Source organism: Gouania willdenowi, chromosome 12, assembly GCF_900634775.1.
Source record: "Gouania willdenowi chromosome 12, fGouWil2.1, whole genome shotgun sequence".
NCBI classification, from domain to species: Eukaryota; Metazoa; Chordata; class Actinopteri; order Blenniiformes; family Gobiesocidae; genus Gouania; species Gouania willdenowi.
This window is the reverse complement of record NC_041055.1, coordinates 12405095-12427041: the sequence shown is the minus strand read 5'-3', so window position 1 is coordinate 12427041 and position 21947 is coordinate 12405095. Positions and strand designations below refer to the sequence as shown.

General features: G+C 39.2%; 1 protein-coding gene across 15 annotated transcripts in view; it reads right to left on the bottom strand.

Moving 5' to 3' along the window:
* Nucleotides 1–21947, bottom strand: part of vav2 (vav 2 guanine nucleotide exchange factor) — a 166636-nt gene that overhangs the window by 62232 nt on the left and 82457 nt on the right. For 13 of the 15 annotated variants that reach the window (XR_003675304.1, XR_003675305.1, XR_003675307.1 and 10 more), the window contains 4 exons: nucleotides 17387–17475; nucleotides 12388–12401; nucleotides 12264–12282; nucleotides 3079–3206 (listed from right to left, as the gene is read on the bottom strand). Coding sequence is in view for 11 of the 15 variants with exons in the window: in XM_028463684.1 (XP_028319485.1) it covers nucleotides 3079–3206; nucleotides 12264–12282; nucleotides 12388–12401; nucleotides 17387–17475 (250 nt within the window). In the remaining 4 variants the exon portion in view is untranslated. The remainder of the gene's footprint in view (nucleotides 1–3078; nucleotides 3207–12263; nucleotides 12283–12387; nucleotides 12402–17386; nucleotides 17476–21947) is intronic. The other 2 variants (XM_028463686.1, XM_028463688.1) reach the window with 2 other exon arrangements.

The window sequence follows — 21947 nt, the reverse complement described above, 5'->3', positions numbered from 1 at the left end:
TACTGACAGGTGCGGCTTCCCGTTTCTATCAGTGGTTCGCACTGTATGGGCATCCTGGTATATTAGTTTTTTTGTTTTATTTGCTTCATTTTATTATTTTTGGTGGTAAGCCTGGGGTGGGGGTGCGCTGCTCTGGGATTGTTGCGGTGGACTGCGTCTTGGTTTGTAGTGGCCATCTTAGTTCAGTGTCGCCTCGGGCCCGGCAGGCCACTGAAGACAGTTTAGTAAGGACCTGGTAGGCAGTTAGATACCAGGATGGCTCAGGAGCATTTGGCTACTGGTTGAAATATTGTTGGTGAAGCGCTGCAGTAAGTAAAGTGTGTTTGTACGGAGTATAAATCTGTGATTTGTTAAATATTCCATTCAAAATGTCTGATGTTGCTGATTTTGTTAAAGCACCCTGAGGCTCTAAGGATCAGCTGCTTAAGACCATTATGATGTTGAAATATCTGAACGTCTTTTTCTTTTTTTTAAAAAATATCTGAACGTCTGAAGGAAAATGTAAAAACTATTATAAGGGCAAACTTGAATGAGTTGGGTTTATTTCACAAAGAGCCTGTGTGTGCCCCTTTTGCTGATCCACCATTTTCTGCTGAGGTTTCAACTTTAACATTTGAGCAGCAAAAATAACTTTTAGTGTTACAATTAGAACATAAGTTGGAGCTACAGGCTGAAATTGAGGGACAGTTGGCTGTGGAGAATAAATCCAACATTTATTCACGTTTTTAATTACTTGCGTAAATGAACGTTTACAACTTTTCCAATCTACTGCTACAGATGCACAAACTACTTTTCTCGTGTGAATCTGCGCTGCTTGAGTTTTGCAACACATTTTGCAAGACGTGTGTAGCAAAACTGAGTCATGCTCGTAGAAATGGCCCCTCCCCTCCCCGCTCCCCCGTGTATTTGATTGACCAATCAGAAGCGAGAATTTGGAGACAGTGGGTGTGTCTTTTCAGTGCAGCAGCCGGTGATATGACTGAAACAAAGTAATTTTTCTTCACTGTAAAGGCAGGATGCTGAAATTTGCCTCCACAGATTGTTAGAAAAAGGTAGTAAAGGTAATTTATGAACAAAAATAGTCATGGAGAGTGCGTCTTCTTGTTTATATTTAGGTTAACGCTATGTGGAGATGAGGATCGAGAGCTGACAGCTGATGCAGTGGCCAAGCGGTTAATGTATTTGACAAAATCTACAATCTGTATAATGTGACGAAGCAATAAAACAATGAACATGTATGTGAACTGTCTCATAAAAATGAGACATTAAACTTATTTCACGTATGTATTTTTTATACACAAGCTCACATCACATTCTACAAGCTCTCACACCACATTTTATAAGCTCTCACATTTTGCAACATATCTACCTTTATACAGCTTTGGCCGATGACTGTGTTGACGCATAGGCAACGTTTTATTGGTGTACGATCGCCTGCAGTTTTTGGTCTGGGTGAGCATGCTCAGGTGGCTCCACTGAGTAATGGCAAATCTATGACTGTGACTAATGGGGATCAATGTTTTCCGTGTCCCGCTGCATAATATTATGCTCTACTCTGACCTTCTCCAAGGACCACTATGTGTAGGTGTCTGACCCGCACACTCCCGATGAAGGAGATCACACTGATCCTGGGAAACAATGCAGCTGGTGGATGTGTTTGGGCTGACGCTTCTTCACCAGCCCCCATGATGGTCTCTTCCATTCCACTGGTGAAAAAGCAACCAGGTGAGTGTGAGAAGAGCTTTCCTGAGATTTTCACGGTATGTGCTGTGGCTCGGTTGATGACACGTGTGATTGATGCTGCAAAGGATGAGGTATCTGACTCACTCTGTTTCTCCTGTCTGTCTCACAGGATGAGTTTAAGGCTGAGCAACAGGTGGACCATTTGTTAAAGGATGTGTTTAACTGGGTGTTGCCTGGCGACGTGGTGAGGAGCAGCTCACATCCCTACTGCCTCCATAACAACTTGCTGGTGAGGAAATGGGTTCCCCAGGTGAAAGCTTTGTTGGCGAGCCCATCATCCAAGTAGTGGTGCCGGTAAAATTCCGCCCGTTAGTATTACGATTAGCCCATGACGGATTTGGGCACTGGGGCGTGAGGAAAATATGTGACCGGGTCCTGCGTCACTTCTTTTGGCCTTGCTTGAAAAAGGATGTGGCTGTCTATATTAAAACTTGTGACATCTGCCACTAAACTAAACCAGGGTATCAAACCAGCCCCATTGCAGCCTATTCCTGTTGTTAACCAGCCATTTGAACGGTTGATAATAGACTGTGTTGGACCACTTCCACACTATGAGAGCGGGGATGTCTATTTATTGACTGTTATGTGTCAAGCCACTCGCTATCCAGCAGCGCACACTTTGCACTCCATTACTGCACGTTCAGTTGTGTGTGCACTTTCTCAAGTTATGGCAATTTTTGGCATCCCTAAAATCATCCAAACTGACCAGGGTACAAACTTTACATCTCACCTTTTCTCCCAGGTGTTGAAACAACTTCACTTGTGTCCTTTCTGTGTGGAATTTGCATGTACTATTGGCCTGTTTTTGTAGCTGTGGCAATCTGGGCAGAACTGAACCTTTGTGTATAATGTAGTGATTGTTCGCACATAATATATAATATATATAGCGCTTTTTTCAAGGAAACTCAAAGCACAATACAGAAGTTACATAAACCAGTATTCATTCACACCAGCGTTCATTCAGTGATACTGAAGCGTGGCAACCATTTTGCGCCTATGACCACCACCAACATTCATGCACAATTCATACCCATTCATACGAGGCAATGTGGGTAAAGTGTCTGGCCCAAGGACACAACTACTTAGATAGAGCAGGATTCAAAACCCCAACCCTTTGGTTATTGCACGACCTACTCTACCACTGAGCCACGGTCGCCCCATGAAAAGTATGAAGAAGAAGAAGAAGAAAAGAAAGAGAAAGAAAGAAAGAAAATGCAGAATAACAATAGGTTCCCTGCAGCATAAGCTGCCTGGCCCCTAATTAGGAACTTGAGTCAATAATTCTATACTTTCCTACCATAAATTTCAAAAGCAAGGTCAAAATTATTGTTGTACCTCCCACCATGTGGTATCAGGATCGCCCTTTAGTAGTTCAATTAAATCGCCTGTTTGGAAACAGAGAGAGGATCTCCCCGAGGGTGCTGGTGCCCCGTGATAGTTCTTCACTGCCACCATCTTTGGACCTAGAAACACATGTGAACGGTTTGCAAAGATAAGCAAAAGATCCAGCATTAAATATCAACACTTCTTAAAATGCTCTGAGTGTACTTTCCCTTCTCAATTTAAGTCACAGTCTAAATAGAGCATAGAACTAAAAGTGCAAACAGTGATCTTAAAATATATATACTGTATACCGCATATCTGAGAAACACACCCAAAAGAAGTTAAAAGGACACCCTAATTTCCTGGAAAAAAAATGCAAAGTGCCCATACATACAAAAACAATGGTACAGAGAACAAAATAATGTAGAGCTTTAATCGTGCCCAAAAAAGTAGACCCGGTCCGAGTCGGAAAGAACATGCCCCGAAACTAAATTAATATTAATACACATAAAAAAACAGATAATTTATAATTTATAATTGTAAGATTTAAAATATGTATCAGATTAAATTAACTTTATGTTTGAAACTTCTTGTGCCTGCCTGCCTCCTTGGTCTATGGGTCTAGTCCACCATCGCTTCCTTCTTTACTCCTCAACACTTACTCCTGACAGTGTGATGTCTTTTTTCCCCATTAAATGCTTATACCAATAGCTTCAGTGCTTTGAATATGAAAAAAAGTTTAGATTATTGTTCTTTAGGTATTAAGAAGGTTTTTTCAAAATTTTAAAATGATAGAGCGCGCTGCATTTATTCTTGACTTTGTATGAAATTGCATTAACTTCTTTCTCACTTTAGTTAACCTGGCTTGGTCTTTAATGATAATAATAATAATAATAATGTATGTATATGTAATATATTATTAATCACAGTAGTGAAATTCTTTCTCTGCATTTAACCCATTTTCCCCGAGGGGTAACAATGGTCTGCCACAGTGTAGGGCCCAGGTAGCAGATAAAGTTAAGAAACTTGCTCAACATCCCACAGTGATGGTCCAGTTGAGAATCGAATCAGCAACCCTCCACTAGACCACCACTGCCTAATGTCCTACAATGGAACACAAATGCAGATCTGGAACACCCAACCCACCCCAACCCAACTCACTTTAAGATTGCTTATTTTTCAGCTTATTTAAAGCATAAATTATTACGTTGACTTGCAACCAAAGATACCTGGGGATCAGCTGGGATCAGCTACAGGAAGAAGTGAGCTACTCCCGTGTTCAGTCTTGACGGACGCAGAGAAGTGCTTCATTCTTATGCTGCGTTCTCACCGGATGCGCCACGATATGTTTGTGCGTCCAGATTACATACAAAGTCAATAGATAGACGCTGCCCAGGGCAAAATCTTTCCTGTGGAACGGTGCGTCCGATCCGCGCGTCAAGAGCGTTGGTCGTGCGAGCGCGCTCCCGATTTTTTGTCATATTCGAGTTGAAAATGTTGAACTCTTGCGACTGTTTCGCATATCAAAAGCCAATCGGAGTCTTTGTTGATGATGACGTCAGGTCGTCAACATGGACACATGTCTGTTCACCCATTCAACCATGGAGTAGAAGCTGTATGTGATCACCTACAGCTGAATGACACGACCGGACTAGGAAGGATTTGGCGTGAGGAGAATCAGCGAGGACGTGGTAGTAGCAAGTAAAAGTTCTCTCTAGAGATGTAACAATTCACTCAACTCCCGATACGATTCGATTCATGCTACTGGGTTAAGGATAAGATTCTCTCACGATTTATTTTACAAAACGAAACTGTAGACAAATGATGACTGAAGAAAAATCTTTTTTTTTTTTCAAAAAAAAATAAATAAATACTGTACCATTTTCTTTTATCTTTCATTGTCAAAAGAATCCCTTGATAAACTATGCAAAACAATGCAATTTAATAAAAATTAATTCTGTATGCAAATAAATAAAGAAATAGTACAAATGAAGAAGAAGCTTATTCATTTAAATTCTGGCTCTGCAATAAACTATGCAAAACTGCATAATAGTTCCTTTTCTTTTCTAAAAGTACAACTGAAAATGTATTTTGTGCCTATAAATAAACAAACTATGGCTTTAATTCTCTCTTGTTTCTTCCTTTCCTCTCTGTGCCCCTCTTACCTTGGATTTAACATGTTCTTTCTTTCTCACCTCTTTCATTTTGTCTTGGGAAAGCCAAAATGCTTCCACACTTCTGATTTAAAACACAGTGGTGCATCCTGAATTTCAAATTCTAAATAGATAGTGCCCTCTGCTGTTAAAAAAAGTATCAATGTGAACCATGACACCTTTGAATCGATCTTTAACTGCCTCACGATGAATCTTTATATCCCAAGTTCACTCTGTAGTTTTCATCTTTGAAAGTCGGCACTAAGCTAGGATAGCATTAGCCGGTAATCACACATGCTTTTTTTCACTGGTGGTTTATGTTTGTGAGAGGAGAAAAAGGAGCGCAGCTCTTCGCTTCAGCAGGCAGTGAAACTCACCGAGTTGAATGTGTCGCTGGTGGGCGGTGCTTCGCTTCAAACGCGCATATGAAGCAAATGGGGACATTTTTTGATCCTGCGAAACATGCGGAAAGTTTCATGCGGCAGATGAGTCCGGTGTCGCAGAAGACGCATTCGATGTGAATGCAGCATTACCGTGATTTCTTGCTTATACCCCCAAAAAAACGAATAAGTGATTTCCCAACACATTTTTGGTGTTTTCACAGACTGAAAGTTGTTGAAAAATATGGTGAATGTTTATTTTGGGGTTTACCTGGAACATTCCAAACCCGGCTGACATGTAATGGTTCATGGAGTGAGGCAATATCAGAACGAAGGGAACTAACAAGGAAAAAAAATTGTCCTACACTACGTCTTAGTCTGATTATAAAATTATCGTCTCCAGCAGCTTTAACTTAAACTTAATGCTAGTCAATTGACCTACTAATCAAAGTTTTTATATCCCATGTGCCTCTACTGCCAAGATCCAGATCAGAAATGCACAAAGGCTTTGTCTGATGACTGTAAATCATCTTTCTGACCCTTTCAGATACAAAATGTCTAACATCTTTGCTAAAATCTGAGTCATTACTGGACAATGCCATTGGTTAATTTATGTAAACACGGAGACATGTTCCTTCTTTACGTCACTTCTGATTTTTGCATGCACGATTGTTTTTCCGCTTCATCTCAGAAAAACATAGAAAATAACCAACTTTCTTGTTTGAATACTCCAAACAGACACATCAAAATGTCCTAACATCAGTGCATGTGTTATTGTACAGATGTGTTCATAAAAAAACATATCTGAGGGGTATTCCAGAAAGGAGGATCAACAAACTCTGAGACTATCCATAAACTCTGAGTCAACATACCCTGTGATGGGAAACTCTCAGTCTCCGATTCCATTACAGCTGGTTTGAAGTAGGTCATTCAACTCAGTATGTAAACCTTTGGTTGTATACGTGCACGAGCATAATAATAATAATAAAAAAAAAAAAAAATCAATGGTGCAAAGATAACATGAGCTGCCATGGCAAAACAGCGATTTATTTCACCCCGATGAGTGAAGTAAACAAGTGTTTTTACACAGAACGATGTGTTTACACAGAACTATAGTCTCTTAAAAGGAACTATTACATGCTATTTTTCACCCATCTCCATTGGTTCTAAGAACCCCAACAACATAGTATTTGAGGTTTTATTTCCCAAACTCGCCTGTTTTCCAGGGATTTAGCCCTCTGAAAAGTGACTTTCTGAGCAGTTCTAAAAACAGGCTATTTTGGAGCCTACTTATGCATATTCATGGTTAGGCATGTCTGTAAACACTGACTTCATTCCTCGATTTTGCGAGGCAGATCAGTGATCACCAAAGTGATTTCCTTTTTGCACTAAAAACATTTATTTTGTGATCGTGAGTCCGTCTCAGGGCTTCAGGCTGTCTGTTTATCACAGCAGCAGCAGCAGCACCTTCAGACACCAGAGCATTAAGCTGCTAAGTCACTTTCTTCTCTTTATCTCTATTAACTATAGCAATAGTGCATTTAAGGTGATAATCATTTATTATGCCCAATCGCTGCGTCGCACTGTGTCACAAACAAGTCAGATCAAGTCAAAGATGATATGAGGTGATATAACGGATACTAAAAATGGAACTACTTCCTTGGTTCTACATTGTTGCTGCCCACTGCTCCGCAAGGAGGGGTTAAATGTAGAGAACGCATTTTGTGTATGTAGCTTCCATGCCTAGCTCTGCGAGAGTGGGCGTGTATGTTCACTGTGGAGGTGCGGCCGGCAGCAGGCACTTCCTGTAGGGGGCGGTTTAGACTTTTGTGATGTCACAAAAGTCTGACTGCTCATTTTTTAAGAAGAGGGCAGAGCAGCATCTCAAAGAGCAGGATTAGTGAGGATTGCTCAGAGATGCAGGAAGGAAGCCCAAATATAGTTTGGGGGTGTTTTTGATCAGCAATTAACATTCTTCACTTCTTCTCCAAAAGTACGTTTACAGCCCTTATCATAGACAGCTCCACTTGTACTTAAATGCTGAACTTACAAAGTCACTAAAGAGTTCACTCACCATACTGTATACTTAGAATTTAAAAGGTGTATTTAAGGAGTATTCCACTGTCATTTGGCCCAGTAAGTTGAGGAAGTGTAAAGCCCTTCCACTGCAGTGCGAGGGCTCTATAGACAGTGACGGCCACTTAACGTGGCATCATTTACATTGATTTTAAATGTAATGTAGTCACCAGATTCTGGAAATCCAAAAAAGATGTATTCCAGATATCCTAAGACAACGCCATAAAAAAGATACAAAATACAGCAAGCAAAACATTCAACTGTGAGCCAGATAGCAAAATAATAGGTGACATTTAGGTGGTAGCAGCGCACCTTTGGATGAGAGATCAACTGTGATGGGCAGAGCTCAGAGGGAGAGGGAAGGAGTTTACGAGACAGAAAATGCTGCTACGAGAGTTGATGCTGAAGTTTCCACCAGCTCACACTCAACCAGAGCATGTGTGGAACTAAGTGGACTATTGAGAGTGTCGCGGGTAAACGATCAACTACAGGGCTAAATGGGTCATTGCTGCGTGTCAGGTGGAAGAGGAAGTTATGCCTGTGTGTTCGACGGGAGGGGAGCAGAAACAAGCAAAACAATAAACTGTGAGCCAGATAGCAAAATGATAATACATTTTCCATCAGAAGCATTGTTATCTTTTTTAGAAGGAAACCAATGTTCAGATGTTGTAGTTTTCAATAAAGCAAAAAAAATTGCTGCAAAGTCACTTACAGATTTTTTTTAGAAAAAGCCTGTTTTCTCAGCTTTTTGCTCTGAAACTGGCGATTTGTGTAAAACTTGCTCTATTCACCTGCTGATTACAGAAGAACTAAACAAGCTACAAACTATTTTTTTTTTTATTAAAGTAGAGATTTTAATCTTTCAGATTCAGATTTCAGATTGTCATAGTACAAAATATTCTGTAGGTTTTTAAAAATCAGTCAAAATGCTCTTAAACGGCTGGCACTGAGTGGGGTAGAAATTCTGAAAATGGCTGGCTCTGAATGAGTTAAAGGAGACATATCATGCTTTTAAATCCTTCCTTTTTACATATAAATCATACAGTTGTGGTCTATTTAAAGCGGAACTGCAATGCTTGGGTCTGAATTCCTCATTATTATAGCTCCACAGGCCCCTTTTCTGATGTGCTTCGAAGAGCAACTCGTTTTGGTGCGGCCTCTTTAAATGCAAATGAGACACTTCATACCCCGCCCCCTCTTCAGGTTGCAGAGGTGACACTCGGTTCAACTCCACCCTGTTCGGCCATTTTTGTAGTTTGATAGAAGAGATATGATTGTCTAGTGGCGCAGAAAATGTTATTTACAAAATGTCAACAACAGAAGACTTGTCCATCCAGCCTTACTTGTTCGAGCCAGAGTCTGACCCAGCGGAGCGAGATGAAAATGAAGATGATGAACCTGCAGAACCCTAACAAGTGAGCTAACACAAGCACCGAGCAAACGCTAGCGCCAAGCTAACATCACAAAATGCATTTTAATACAGTCTTTTTGGAGACAAAAACTGCAAAAATGAAATGACTAATGAAAACTTTAGACTTCAATTAAATCACGTAGGCCATATCATCAAGGATCTAAAAACGGCAAATCCTTCTTTATACTGGCAAAGCAGTCATCCTTGAAGTGCTTCGCGCACACAAAAATGACCTTACCCACAGATGTGGGTACATTTCCGTGAAAAATAAAACTCAACCAGGCACTTCGAAAAGGTTCTGATGCTGGGAGACGGTGTAATGAAGCGTGTGGGTTACTACATCCAACAACCGGACATTTTGACTTATCCTCTCGTAACTTCGGCATCCTTGAGCTTGGACTACAAAATAAAAACGAGAAATAAAAATGGCGGATTGCTCGAAGTGTTGGGCCTGGAGTCGATGTACTAATTTGGCAGTTCCGCTGCAAATACTGTGACGTTACTGTTCAAAAAACGTAATAGAGAATCGAAAAATCAAAACAGATTGAAAAATATGACCAAAACAGAATATAAAGATATCTACGGAGCACCTGAAGAGACTAATTTGAACTTTTCTGTACTTCTAAGCACTCTAAATATACAAAAAATGCATTTAAGGGCTAAAAAAGTGGATTCAGCATGATATGTCTCCTTTAAGGTGCTGTTAAAATGTTTCCTCTTTGTGGTTTTGGTACCACGTAGAAAGAACAGGCCGGTGTCACGGTCTGAGTTTACCTCCTACTGAGCATGCGCACTACCGGAAAATTAATTTTTGCTAGTTCCGCTTTGAGTTTTGCTACATCCGTTGTGCTGAGATTGAAAATTCAATTTCAAAGCTAATGTTCAAAGCTAATGTTTGAATGGCTTCTTTTCTTGGGGAAAATCCTTTTTAGAATGTAGTCTTCATGATTATAATATACATTGCAATAAATAACAGTTAACCTAATGTAACTTTACAATAATAAGCTGTTGTATTCATAAAAATGAGCAATCTGATCATACACATTGCAATAAATAACAGTTAATGTAAGTGACTCCAAAGTAAAGAAAACTTAAAAATTATGTGTTTTGTTGTCAGTAATTTAGCACTTCCTGTTAAACCGCAAGTTTATTTTGAAGGTGTTGATGCGTATGAAAACACGGAAATTGACAGTGTAAGAAAAATAGAACAAACACGGAAGTAAAGCAAGAAGAGTACAGAAATAACTGGAAGAGCAGGAAAAGCTTTAGCTACGGTCGAAAGTGGGAACAAGGTATGTTTATTATATATGAATCCATGTAAAGGACAATGTAAATGCTTTTAGTTCATTTTGGGTATGTATGTAGATGTGTTGAGCTACTTTGGCCTGTGTTCTAGGAGCTAAGCTAACTGTTTTTATTTGTTTTCTTGTGGTTTATTTTAATCCAGCTCTTACGTTGATTTAGCAGTAAGGAAAAGGAAATTAAAAGTCACTAAATCATCAGTTCTGGCTTACTCATTTCGACCAGACGCTACAGTTAACCTATTGTAACTTTACAATAATAAGCTGTTGTATTCATATAAATCTGATTATGACAATCATATTTTTTTTATCATTGGTCAATTTTTTTATCATTGGTCAATTTTTTTATCATTGGTCAATTTTTTTATCGATGGTTAACTGATTTTTTAAAAATCAGTACAGCAATCTCTGTGCATGGCTAATCCAGCACGAGTACATCGCAGTACTGAGATCGTAAGAGAATCTCATTATAGAGGTAAACTCAGACCGTGGCACTTGCACTCACATACGCCGCGTGTGTGTGGGTGCGTGTGTGTCTCACTATCCATCCGTGGACTCCTCTGTGGGCGCAGTCTCACACACACAGCCGAGCGTGAGCACCTACTTTGACTTGAGAGCATTTCTAGTATATCACTCACCCTTGCGCAGAACAAAAGATTACCATCGTGGAGCCGTGTTGTGGACCCATCCGCTCACAAAAAAGTTAGAATCCTCTGTCTGAAGAGGCATATAGTTTGTTATATGGTGACGCTGCACAGAGTTATGGAGACGGAGGATGAAGTGGACTTTGTGACCCGTGATTTAAAGGAAGTTTGGGATCACAGGAATAATTTGAAATAACCATGACATATTAGGTTAAAAAGTTTTAGCAGTACACAAACTTTTTTAAGATTGACCTTCTTTTTTAAACCCAAACAAACTGCGACACAGTGACCCGGAACCAGAAGTAGCGCACTCAATACCAAGAGGGAGCCGTAATGTTAAAATTAAAATGAACGTTTTGCAACACCAAATTACTCCAAAATAACAGATGCACACACTTATGGTATTTGGAAGCCGTTGATAAAGTTTCAGGTCAAACAGACACCACGCCCAGGAGATATTCGCTCCACAAACACGCACACAGAACTTTCTTGCTTTTATAGGTAGATATATCCAGTTGAAATATCCAAATTGCTCTTCGATCTTTTTAAGAAATAATGTAAATGTCAAGCCTTAAATGTTTATTTCTTTAAATTGACATTTCCCCTTTACATTTGCCACAGCTTTGTTTCCAGGAACTTTACTACAGATGGCAGTTTTAATGCAGAGCAACCTTTCTGATTGCTCTGCATACAGTGCCTTTCCCTAAATGCTATGCATCCCCAATGTTGGACAGAAAACTACCATTTGCAAAAAAAACATAAAGCAGCACACAACATAACAATGTGAGCGCTGTGTCCGTGATGTTACAAATGTGTGGTCGTAGACGTGTGTCAAGGTAAATTTAAGTTTTATTTGAGAATCGGTGTTCAGGTGGGCGGAGCCAGGTATAAATCCATGGTTTCTTAGATAAAACCTGTCAGTGGGCAAGTTCAGTTCATGGAGAATGTTACCATGGTGACATAGTCAGAGTATAACTTACCTCGTTTTCAAGAATCAGATACAAAGAATTTCCTTCATTTGAGCCTGAACATACTCAGAGTTTGAACATAACCCACTTTCTGGGAGACCCCTCTGGACAATAACATGTTTGGTTTAAGCACCAACATTGATTGTCACAGACACTTTAAAATAAGCTGTGGAACTAACTGATAGATGACAAAAGAGAGCTGTTTTATAAGGGAATCTGCAGTCAAAATTATCCAGCCACATATCTGACTGAAGTTGTTCTTACCTGGAGACATTCCTGGCTGCTATAAAAGACAAACAATCAGTGATACTATGGGCAAGAAAATAAATATCCAATTTTTTTTTATAGCCAATTGATTTTGTGACAACGCTTAAGTTGCTCTACTCACCAAGCCTAAAGGATCTGAAATGAGACATGAAAATAAAAAAGATTATGACAAATAAATATTTAAAAAAGATAAAAGTGAACAATTAGTAGATAGGATGGAATTGAATTCAACAATATGTATATTACATAGATAATCCCTAAAAGTTCATATAAACCAAGCACAGTTTTGTTATTACGGGTAATGTAGCAAAAGGTCAGAAACCATTTTGACAATTTTCTATTGCCTGGAACGAATAACATTGTGTATTAAACAACTTGCTGTTTATTCCATAAACATTCAGGCAGTGTAGCGCACAGTTAAGTGTATAGACATAATTAAATTACAATAGGTACTTATTCTACAGACTGAGGATGTACATTGTAATTTTCTAATCAACTGACTACATACCAAGTGATATAACAGTAATACTGTGTTATATCACGAAATCTTCGCACTGCTTGATTCCATACAAAGTCAATGGGAAGACGCTGCAAAAGGCAAATTTGTTGGCCGGCACGGCACGACTCGCGCAACAAGAGGGTTAGCCGCAACCATTTTTTGGCGACATGTGGCCTCTTGGCTTGAGATAAAAATATTGAACTCCAGAGAATAATTTGCGTGATTTGCATTAGCTAATGATAGCACTAGCCACTGAGTCGTCCTGGCTTTTTTCACTGGTAGTTTATGTTTCTGCTGTTTTATGGAAGGGCCTCAGAGACATGAGGGAGAGGAAAAAGAGTGAGGACAAACAAATGGAGTGGGTCCGGTACACAGCGCTCAAAACCATGAAAATACTCTGTGGTCATGCTATACCTCAACTCCTTCATTTCACCCAGAGAGACCAGCAGCAACATGGTGCAGAGGGTTGAGGGAGACAGGACCGCAGAGTATGGTCAACCATCAGAGACAAGAGGTTTGTTGATCAGTGCAAACATAAACATACAGAATTATACACCAGATTCATAATCATACATGTATGCACTACACTTCTTGTAGTAGAGTAGTTAGGAGGAGGGTGATCAAAAACTAGTATTATGATTTTTTTTTTCTCACTTTGTCTGCACATGCTGTCAAAGGTCAGCACTATAAGAAGTGCAATCTTTTTAAGACAGCAATGCATGCTTTGTTATTGCAATTAAATTGTTACCAACGGCAACCGGCAGTGAAACATGTGCTCTTTCAACTGTTCCAGTGAGGGTCAGGTGTGGAAAGAGCAATAGAACTGTTGAAACATACACTTTCCTTGACTCATGCAGCACAGGAACCTTCTGCTCAGAGGAGCTGATGAAAGAGCTGAGAGTGACAGGAAAATTGTGCTCCGCACAATGGGAAATGAAGCTTCCATTACAACGTGTGTTATCACAGTCATTGTCCAGTTTGGACAATGACAATTTTTTGAAGCTCCCTCAAGTATTCTCGCAGGTAGAGATCCCAGTCAAAAAGGAGAACATTCCACGACAAACCGATGTGGAAAGCTGGCCATATTTAAAGGAGGTTCAGCTCAAGCAGATCGAGGCAGAAATCGGTTTGTTAATAGGCACAAATGTTCCAAAGGCACTCGAGCCATGGAAAGTTGTCAACAGTGAAGGAAAGGGTCCTTATACTGTAAAAGACCGACTTAGGTTGGACAATCAATGGGACTCTGCTGAGAGTAGGTAGCTCCAATGAGGAAGACGCTGAGTGGCCACAGTTGACAGTGAACAGAATCTCCGTGGCAAAGCTGGAGGAGCTTACACAGCAGCAGATACAATTTGACTTTTCTGAGCATAACATGACTGAAAAGTTGGAAATGTCTTCAGACGATAAGCGATTTATGGAGTCTGTATCGCAGTCAGCAAAGCTCGTCAACGGTCACTATTGCATTGGCCTGCCTTTAAAAAACAAAGACATTATTTTCCCAAACAACCGTACTGTTGCAGTGCAGAGAACAGAAAGTCTTAAACGTCAAATGCTAAAGAACCTGGAGTTTCGTGATGACTACACAAAGTTCATGATCGACACACTTGAAAAAGGCATACTGAAACTCCTTTCCCGAAAGAGACAAGATTGGTAACATTTCTTAAAGAAAGAATGGACAAAGAAAGTCAAACAACAGAGCTTAAGAAACGAATGGCTGACTTCAAAGCATCTATGCTTACTCACCCTCCCTCAGTAAATGATATTGGAGAGGCAGAGTTGGAGATTGTTCGTTTCAGCCAAAAGGAAAAGTTTTCAAATGAAATAGCCATGCTTCAGAAAGGAAAAGTCATTCCAAAAAGTAACCCTCTCTGTCAACTCTCACCAGCCCTACAGGGGTGGCAGACTGGATAAGTCAGCTATGCAGGAAGAATCCAAACACCCTGTTATCCTGTCTAAAGATATGCATATTACCTCTCTCATCCTAAGATCTACCCATGAGGACCTCGGTCACAGTGGCAGAAACCATGTTTTGTCAAAAGTACGACAGAAGTACTGGATATTAAGGTCTCATGCAGCTGTTCGAACAATTCTATCAAAGTGTGTAACCTGCAAAAGGCAGCATGGAAAACCTGAAAGACAAATGATGTCAGAACTTCCAAGTGACAGACTAACACCTGATGATCCACCGTTCACAAACGTTGGTGTGGATTATTTTGGTCCTTTTGAGATCAAAAGAGGAAGGACTATTGTTAAAAGGTACGGGGTGGTTTTCACTTTCCGGACTGTAAGAGCTGTGCATATTGAGTTGGCAAACTCGTTGGACACAGATTCATGTATTCATGCCCTTCGTAGCCAGGAGAGGGCAGGTTAAGTTAATTTGTTCCGTTAATGGAACTAACTTTGTAGTCACAGAACGTGAGCTGCGAGAGGCAGTGCAGGCAATGGACAATGCTAAGATTCAAAGTACTTTGGTGACAAAAGGCATTACTTGGTTAGTCAACCCTCATGCAGCATCTCATTTTGGTGGCATATGGGAACGTCAGATAAGAACGATCCGAAAGGTTCTCAACTCTGTTGTGAAGCAGCAGACAATCGATGAAGAAGGGCTGCACACTCTGATGTGCGAGGTTGAGGCGATCATCAATAGCCGCCCCATCACGAGAGTTTCTGATGATCCAAACGATCTTGAGGCTTTAAGTCCTAACCATCTCCCTCTGATGAAGGTCAAAACTCCGCTTCCACCAGGCTTGTTCAACAAGACTGACTTATGCTCCAGACGCAGATGGCGCCAAGTCCAGTAATTAGCAGATTTGTTTTGGAGACGTTGGACTAGGGAATACCTACCGGATCTGCAGCAAAGACACAAATGGACTCATCCAACAAGAAACATCATGGAAGGTGACGTTGTCCTCGTTGTCGACGACACAGCTCCACGGAACTTCTGGGTGATGGCTCGTGTGATCCAGGTATTTGAAGACAGCAGGGGACGAGCTCGTCAAGCCAAGGTTAAGACAAGTTCAAGCGTTTTCCTGCGGCCAGTGACTAAGCTCTGCATGTTGCTTGAAAGCGATATGTAGATTCCCATGATTGACATTTTGCTCAAAGAGAAAGCGGTAAAGGCTATTCTCCAACGGTGAGTCATGACTTTAGTCGCATTTTTTGTTTTTACCAGGATCCCGCTGACGTTATTGTTTAAAGGTTAATCTCAGTTAAAAATGTACTTAAGTCTGCGTGAAAATACCAGCTGGGATGTGACTTATGCAAATTTCATTGTTCGGCTATTTGTTGCATACAGTTAATAGATGTATGGCTCTTTGTATATTATGTAAAAATAATTGTTTTGTGGCTCACAAACACAATTAGGGGCCGGAATGTTAGAGCCATATCATTATTATGTCAGTATTTTTATGTTTAAATATTAATATGCTTGGAATAGGTAATTTTGAAATAGTTTTAAAGGTAATATTGTTTAAATATTGATTTATGTTGACATTTTTAAATGATCAGAGTTTCTGCGCTCCATTGGTTTTGACTTGCTGCTGTGAACCTGGTTTTCTACCGTAAAGTGTGGGTTAGTGTTGAAAAGAGAAGAAAAACACCGCCTGGTGAAGCCCATGCGGGCAAAGGACAGCAGTTTAGTGAAACAGGACGAGGAGCAACAGTGTTTCTGACCGTAAAAGCTGTTCAAACCGTCAACCTAAACAGTCAAAGTGGTCAGCATCGTCAACACCAGCGCCACAGTCTGACGTCATAGTCGTCATCACCGTCAATGACGTCATCGCCATCGGAAACGTCTTTATTGCGGTCGGACGTCAGTGTGGTCTTTACGTAAGGATTTATTGTTTTTTGGGACTTTGAGACTGAGCTTTAAATACAAGGACACTTTGATTTTGGAACTTTTATTTTAGTTTTTTCTATTTTTTGTGGATTAAAGAGACAGATTGATTCATCCTACACTTGCCTCTTTTTTCTTCATTTTTTATTGGATTATGTTTGGAACAGACGAGTCAGAAAACTTCATGTCCTGCAAGGAAGTGATAAAACTTCGTTTTTGTGTGTTGCCACTACATAAATAAATGAATTTATTTTATTGCATCACTATGACCATCACCAGCCCTCCCTAAAAAAGGGTAAGAAACACTTAGATTATGATTTGTGCGACTGCACTATAGAGATAGGTTGCATGTTTTATGCCACATATCTTGCAGTTGCTCTGTCAAGCTGTCCCTTGCTAACTACAGTATGTCTCAGTTAAAATCCATATTATTACAGTTGCTTGGGATAGTGGCTTGAATCACCTCAGATATGTACATCGGTTCTCCTTTGGCTTTTAGCATTGTCATGCTTCCACAGAACAGATTTTATTGTTTCTGGCAGTATGTAGGACATTTGAGCTAAGACACAGCTTACATTTACCTAAAATACTTGCCTTAATACCTGTGAAAGAACTTCACATTACAATGAGAAAGGCAAAGTGACTCTTAAGGGGACAAACAGTAGATAGTGCAAAGTTTTGTTCTAATGGTTAAAAATATCTGAACTGTGTAGCATTACTGTTTGTGTAAAGACTTAAAAAGTGCTAGACAGGTGGACAGTCAGGTGAGTAAACAGAAAGACCTACTGATTTTACAGATGTTGATCATTTCCAGACACTCTTTGTGAGCTCCTGTGCCACAGCGACAGCAGTAGTAGCCCTGATAGAAGATTCCCCTGTATGAGAATACACACAAACCCACAAATGTAGCATGAACTGAACTGGTCAGAGATGCAAATTAACTACTTGCTGGAACAACAGAAAATAACTTTGCACTGGTGGACTGATCACTACCACAAGTTGTTGTAGCTGTTGTTGATTTTGACAATACATTTGATTTTGTTTTTGCCTTTAGTCACTCACCAAAGTCTGGATTTAGTTAGAGTCACATTTCAGTCTTAGTTTTCTTTCATTTTAGTTAAACTGTAGTTGGTGAAAATTTGTTTTAATTTTGATCTCATTTTAAGTCTCATGAAACGAGGTGCAGCCTCTGTCTACAACTTTAGCCCATTTACTCTGAATCATTCGACACAGAAGAGGTGTGAGAACATGAGTTTGAGCTAGAGCTGTTCCATGATTGAAACAATTGCAGAGTGTCTGCCTGTCTTTACTTCTTCTGTCTTGAACGATATATATATATACATATATATATATATATATATATATACCTGGGACTCTAATCTCCTCCGTTGGATTTCTCTCTCACGAGAAATGTGCAGCTTTCAACACAGCAGCCATTGCCCGTCAATAACTTCCGGGTGAGGTCTGTCCGGTCTAAAGAGCGAATGGTCAAACTAACATGAAAATAAATGTTTTGAAACGTCATCACCAAATAAGGAACAGTAAAAAAGTAATTTTCCCCAAAAGAGAAGTCCACAGGAGCTCTTGCACACACCGGAAGTGAGCTGTGCAGTAAAATAGATAGATTGTGTTAGCGCCCCCTCACACTCTGAGGTCAAAAGCTGAATAGGCTTCATTTCTGTGAAGTGAAATTAAATTAAAATAAACATTTTGAAATGAACAAACTACTCCAAAATAACAGATGCACAAACTTGGGGTATTTGGAAGCCGCTGACAAAGTTTCAGGTCGAACAGACATCGCGGCGGGGAGATATTCGCTGCACACACACACACGCACGCACGCACGCACGCACGCACGCACGCACACATATATTTCTCTTATGTATGTATATTCAGACTTTCATATTTATATGTAATTTCCTGAACGGCTTGCCATATATATATATATATTTTTTTTTTTTTTTTTTTTTTTGCTGCCACCAAGTCTTAAGTAGGTAGTGTCCCCATGATTCTAATCATTCCATATTTACCTTTTATTAACCTTTGTACATGTTGACTTTATGTGTGTGTTAGTTACCTCCCCCACCAAATTTTTTTTAAAAATAAATATAAATTACCAGCTGACCCTAAATTGGAGCAAAAATATGTCAAACAATATTCAAAAACCACTAAAACATAACCGATTTATAAAATACAAGGAGTCATTAAGTTATTGCAGTTTTTTCAACCTTAGGATGAGGACCCAATGTGGGGTCATCTCAAATTCAAATGGGGTCGCCTATAATGTCTAGTAATTGTAAAAAATAAATAAATCAGTAACTTACAGTAGGGGCCCAACAAAATGTGGTGCTACGCCCCTGACAGTACCCGTCGTAAGTATGTATTCATATAGTGGGTGTTTCAGTAGAGTTGTCAGTTATGGGCAAATGAGAATGTGTTTGAAGGTTGGATGTACAAAGAGGTGTACATACTCTGTACTCTGTAGTGTTATAAAAAAAAGGTATATTTGAGGGTGCAAAGTAAAATAGGGTGTGCAATTTCCCTGGTTTAATTATATGGGACATGCGCATGATAAATGTTTGTTGTTTTTTTAAAAACTCTTTTTTATATATTTTTTTGTTTGGTGTATTATTCTGTAATGTATGTTTTTTTGAGTCATTATGTGTATTTCTGTATCTTTGTGTTCTATTTTAGTGCATTTTTTTGTATAATTATTGTTTTTGTTGCCATTGTAGTGTGAAATATATAGTTTTGTGTATTTTGAGTCATTTTCAATTTTTTTGTTGTCATTTAGTGTGTGCGTGTGTGTGTCTGTGTGTGTGTGTGCGTGTCTGTGTGTGTGTGTGTGTGATCAACCGAGTGTTGTGATTGAGAATTGCGCGTAAACACCAGTGTCATGGACTGAGTTTACCTCGTACTGCGATCAATTATGAGCTACCGGAAAAAGATTTTTTGCTAAAAAAAAATTAGAAATCAGTTCTGTTTATTTTTGTTTTCAAAGTGAACGGACACCTGTTTTATTAGTTTATTGTAGGGTTAGGGTTAGAGTTAGGGTTGCATGAGCATATATGCTCATAATTGATCTCAGTACGAGGTTGTCCGTGAAACCGGCCCTCGCAGCCCAATCATCAGACCGGCCCACCGGGAATCTGCACAACTGCACTTGAACTGGACTGGCAGACACTATACTGTATTTCGTTTTTATACCATTATATTTTTACCTTAGTACTTTTTTTGCACTGTTTTAAATTTTTACATTGTACTTTCCCTGCATGCCCCTGTGTTCCAATACCTGTAAGCTGCTGGAACTGTGAATTTCTCTTGGCGATGAATAAAGTATCTATCTATCTATCTATCTATCTATCTATCTCCCGATTAGCCACTCCGGGCCTGGTGCCAAATGCAGCTTATTTAAATAATCAGTCTCTGGTAAGGTCAAAGCTTATATTAAAAATGTCACTTTAATCGTATGTGATCATCAGCTGCTAGTCTTGACCTGAATGTTTGTTTTAGTCCACACTGTCATATTCAGGCTGTTGGTCCCAGTTTTGTTTGCTTTCACTAGACAAGTGAAATAGTGAAATGCCTTCTAGTTGTGTCTTTGAGTGGAGGTGCACCATGGTGATGATAATTTTTGATTTTTTTAAAGGTTATTTTGGCTCAGGTCCCTAAAAAAGCCAACTCTTTCTGCTCCTCAATAATAATAATAATAATAATAGTAATTAAAAAAAAGAAAAAATCTTATTATTATTTACCAAATTATCTATTAAAAACATTACTTTTATAAAAATAAGCATACATTATAATGTTGTTATTTTGCACAAATTAAAGAAAAATTATTAAAGGTGCAACAAGGGAATGGCTTGTATAAGTATTCTACTCCTGTCAGTGATCACAATTCAAAATAAAAAAAAAGAAAATAAGAAGACAAAATGCACAAATAACCTTCACAATATGATGAAAAATAAAATATAAGCATATCAATATTCGTTGAAAATCAAAATGAAAATAAATACAAAATTAAAACACATCTATGTATACACATGCATACATACTGTACATACATACATACAGTACATAAAGACATACATACATATACACCTGCATACACATGCGCATACAAACGCATACAAACACACATACACATGGGTTGTGATAATGGTGAAAAGGCACAGAGTAAGGATGTAAAGTAAGAGAGGGCATAGAGTAAAGATGGTAAATGGACTTGATTTATATCATGCTTTATAACCACCGAGGAAGTCCCAGTGGCTTCACAATATCAACACCCATTCACGCTCACATTTACACATCGATGAGGCAGAGCTGCCATGCAAGGCGCTAGTGTCTTGCCTAAGGACACGTCGACAATAGACAGGTATAGCACTGGGATCGAACCCCAACCTCTCGATCAGAAGATGACCCTTCTACCACCTAAGACATGGTCGCTCAGATATAATGTACAAGGATAAGATGTTTAACTGCTTTTTTAAGAAGGAGTAGGAGGATATGGGTCTTATTGTGGGAGGTAAACTATTCCAAAGCAGACGGCCTCTATAGGACATGTCAAAATGATGATGAGATATACCGGCAAAGGGTAAATACAGAGAATAATTATTGTCATTACTTTGTCTTGTACAGTATGATTGTACATTTGAAGTAAAAGTAAAGACATTTTTAACATCTTGACATTGATAAGGTTTTATTTGTTTATCTAACATCAAATATCATCAGTGCTACAATAACAAAAGTCCAGTTATTGTCACTCATGGATGGACAGCTCTCATGTATCTGTATCTGATTCATCAACTTATACTTTTTAATATCTCGCGGATACCGTCTTGATTTTTTACTCAGTTTTCACTTGGTTCACAGTGTGACAGTGTTCATAATGTTACTACTGTGTTTTAGGCTGAAGGTGTCAGGTATGTTAACATATTAAGATACGTAACTCGCTAAAGAACATACCAGGGAGGCTTAATAAGTTGAATTAAAATAAGCCAGTGAGTCCAACAAGCAAAGTATCTGTAAGCATGCTCACTAAGCTCATTCCACATCAATGAATCCATTAAATTCTTCAGCTTAACAGTTATTGAGGATTTTGTTTGTAGTCAGTCTTTCTTGGTTGTCTTTAAGTTAATGTTTCAGTTGTTTTTTTCTGTGATAGTGGGGCAACATATAATTTTCACAAGCCAGAGCACCCTCTCGTGGCTGTCGATGATAATGTTTAGTCCTTGGTTCACGTCATTCACTATGAATTAACATTTTAAAACGTGTATCTCCAAATTCAGAGTGTTCGAGTTTGAATGTTTGTGATAAACCAAAGACATTTTCATTGTTTATTCTACAG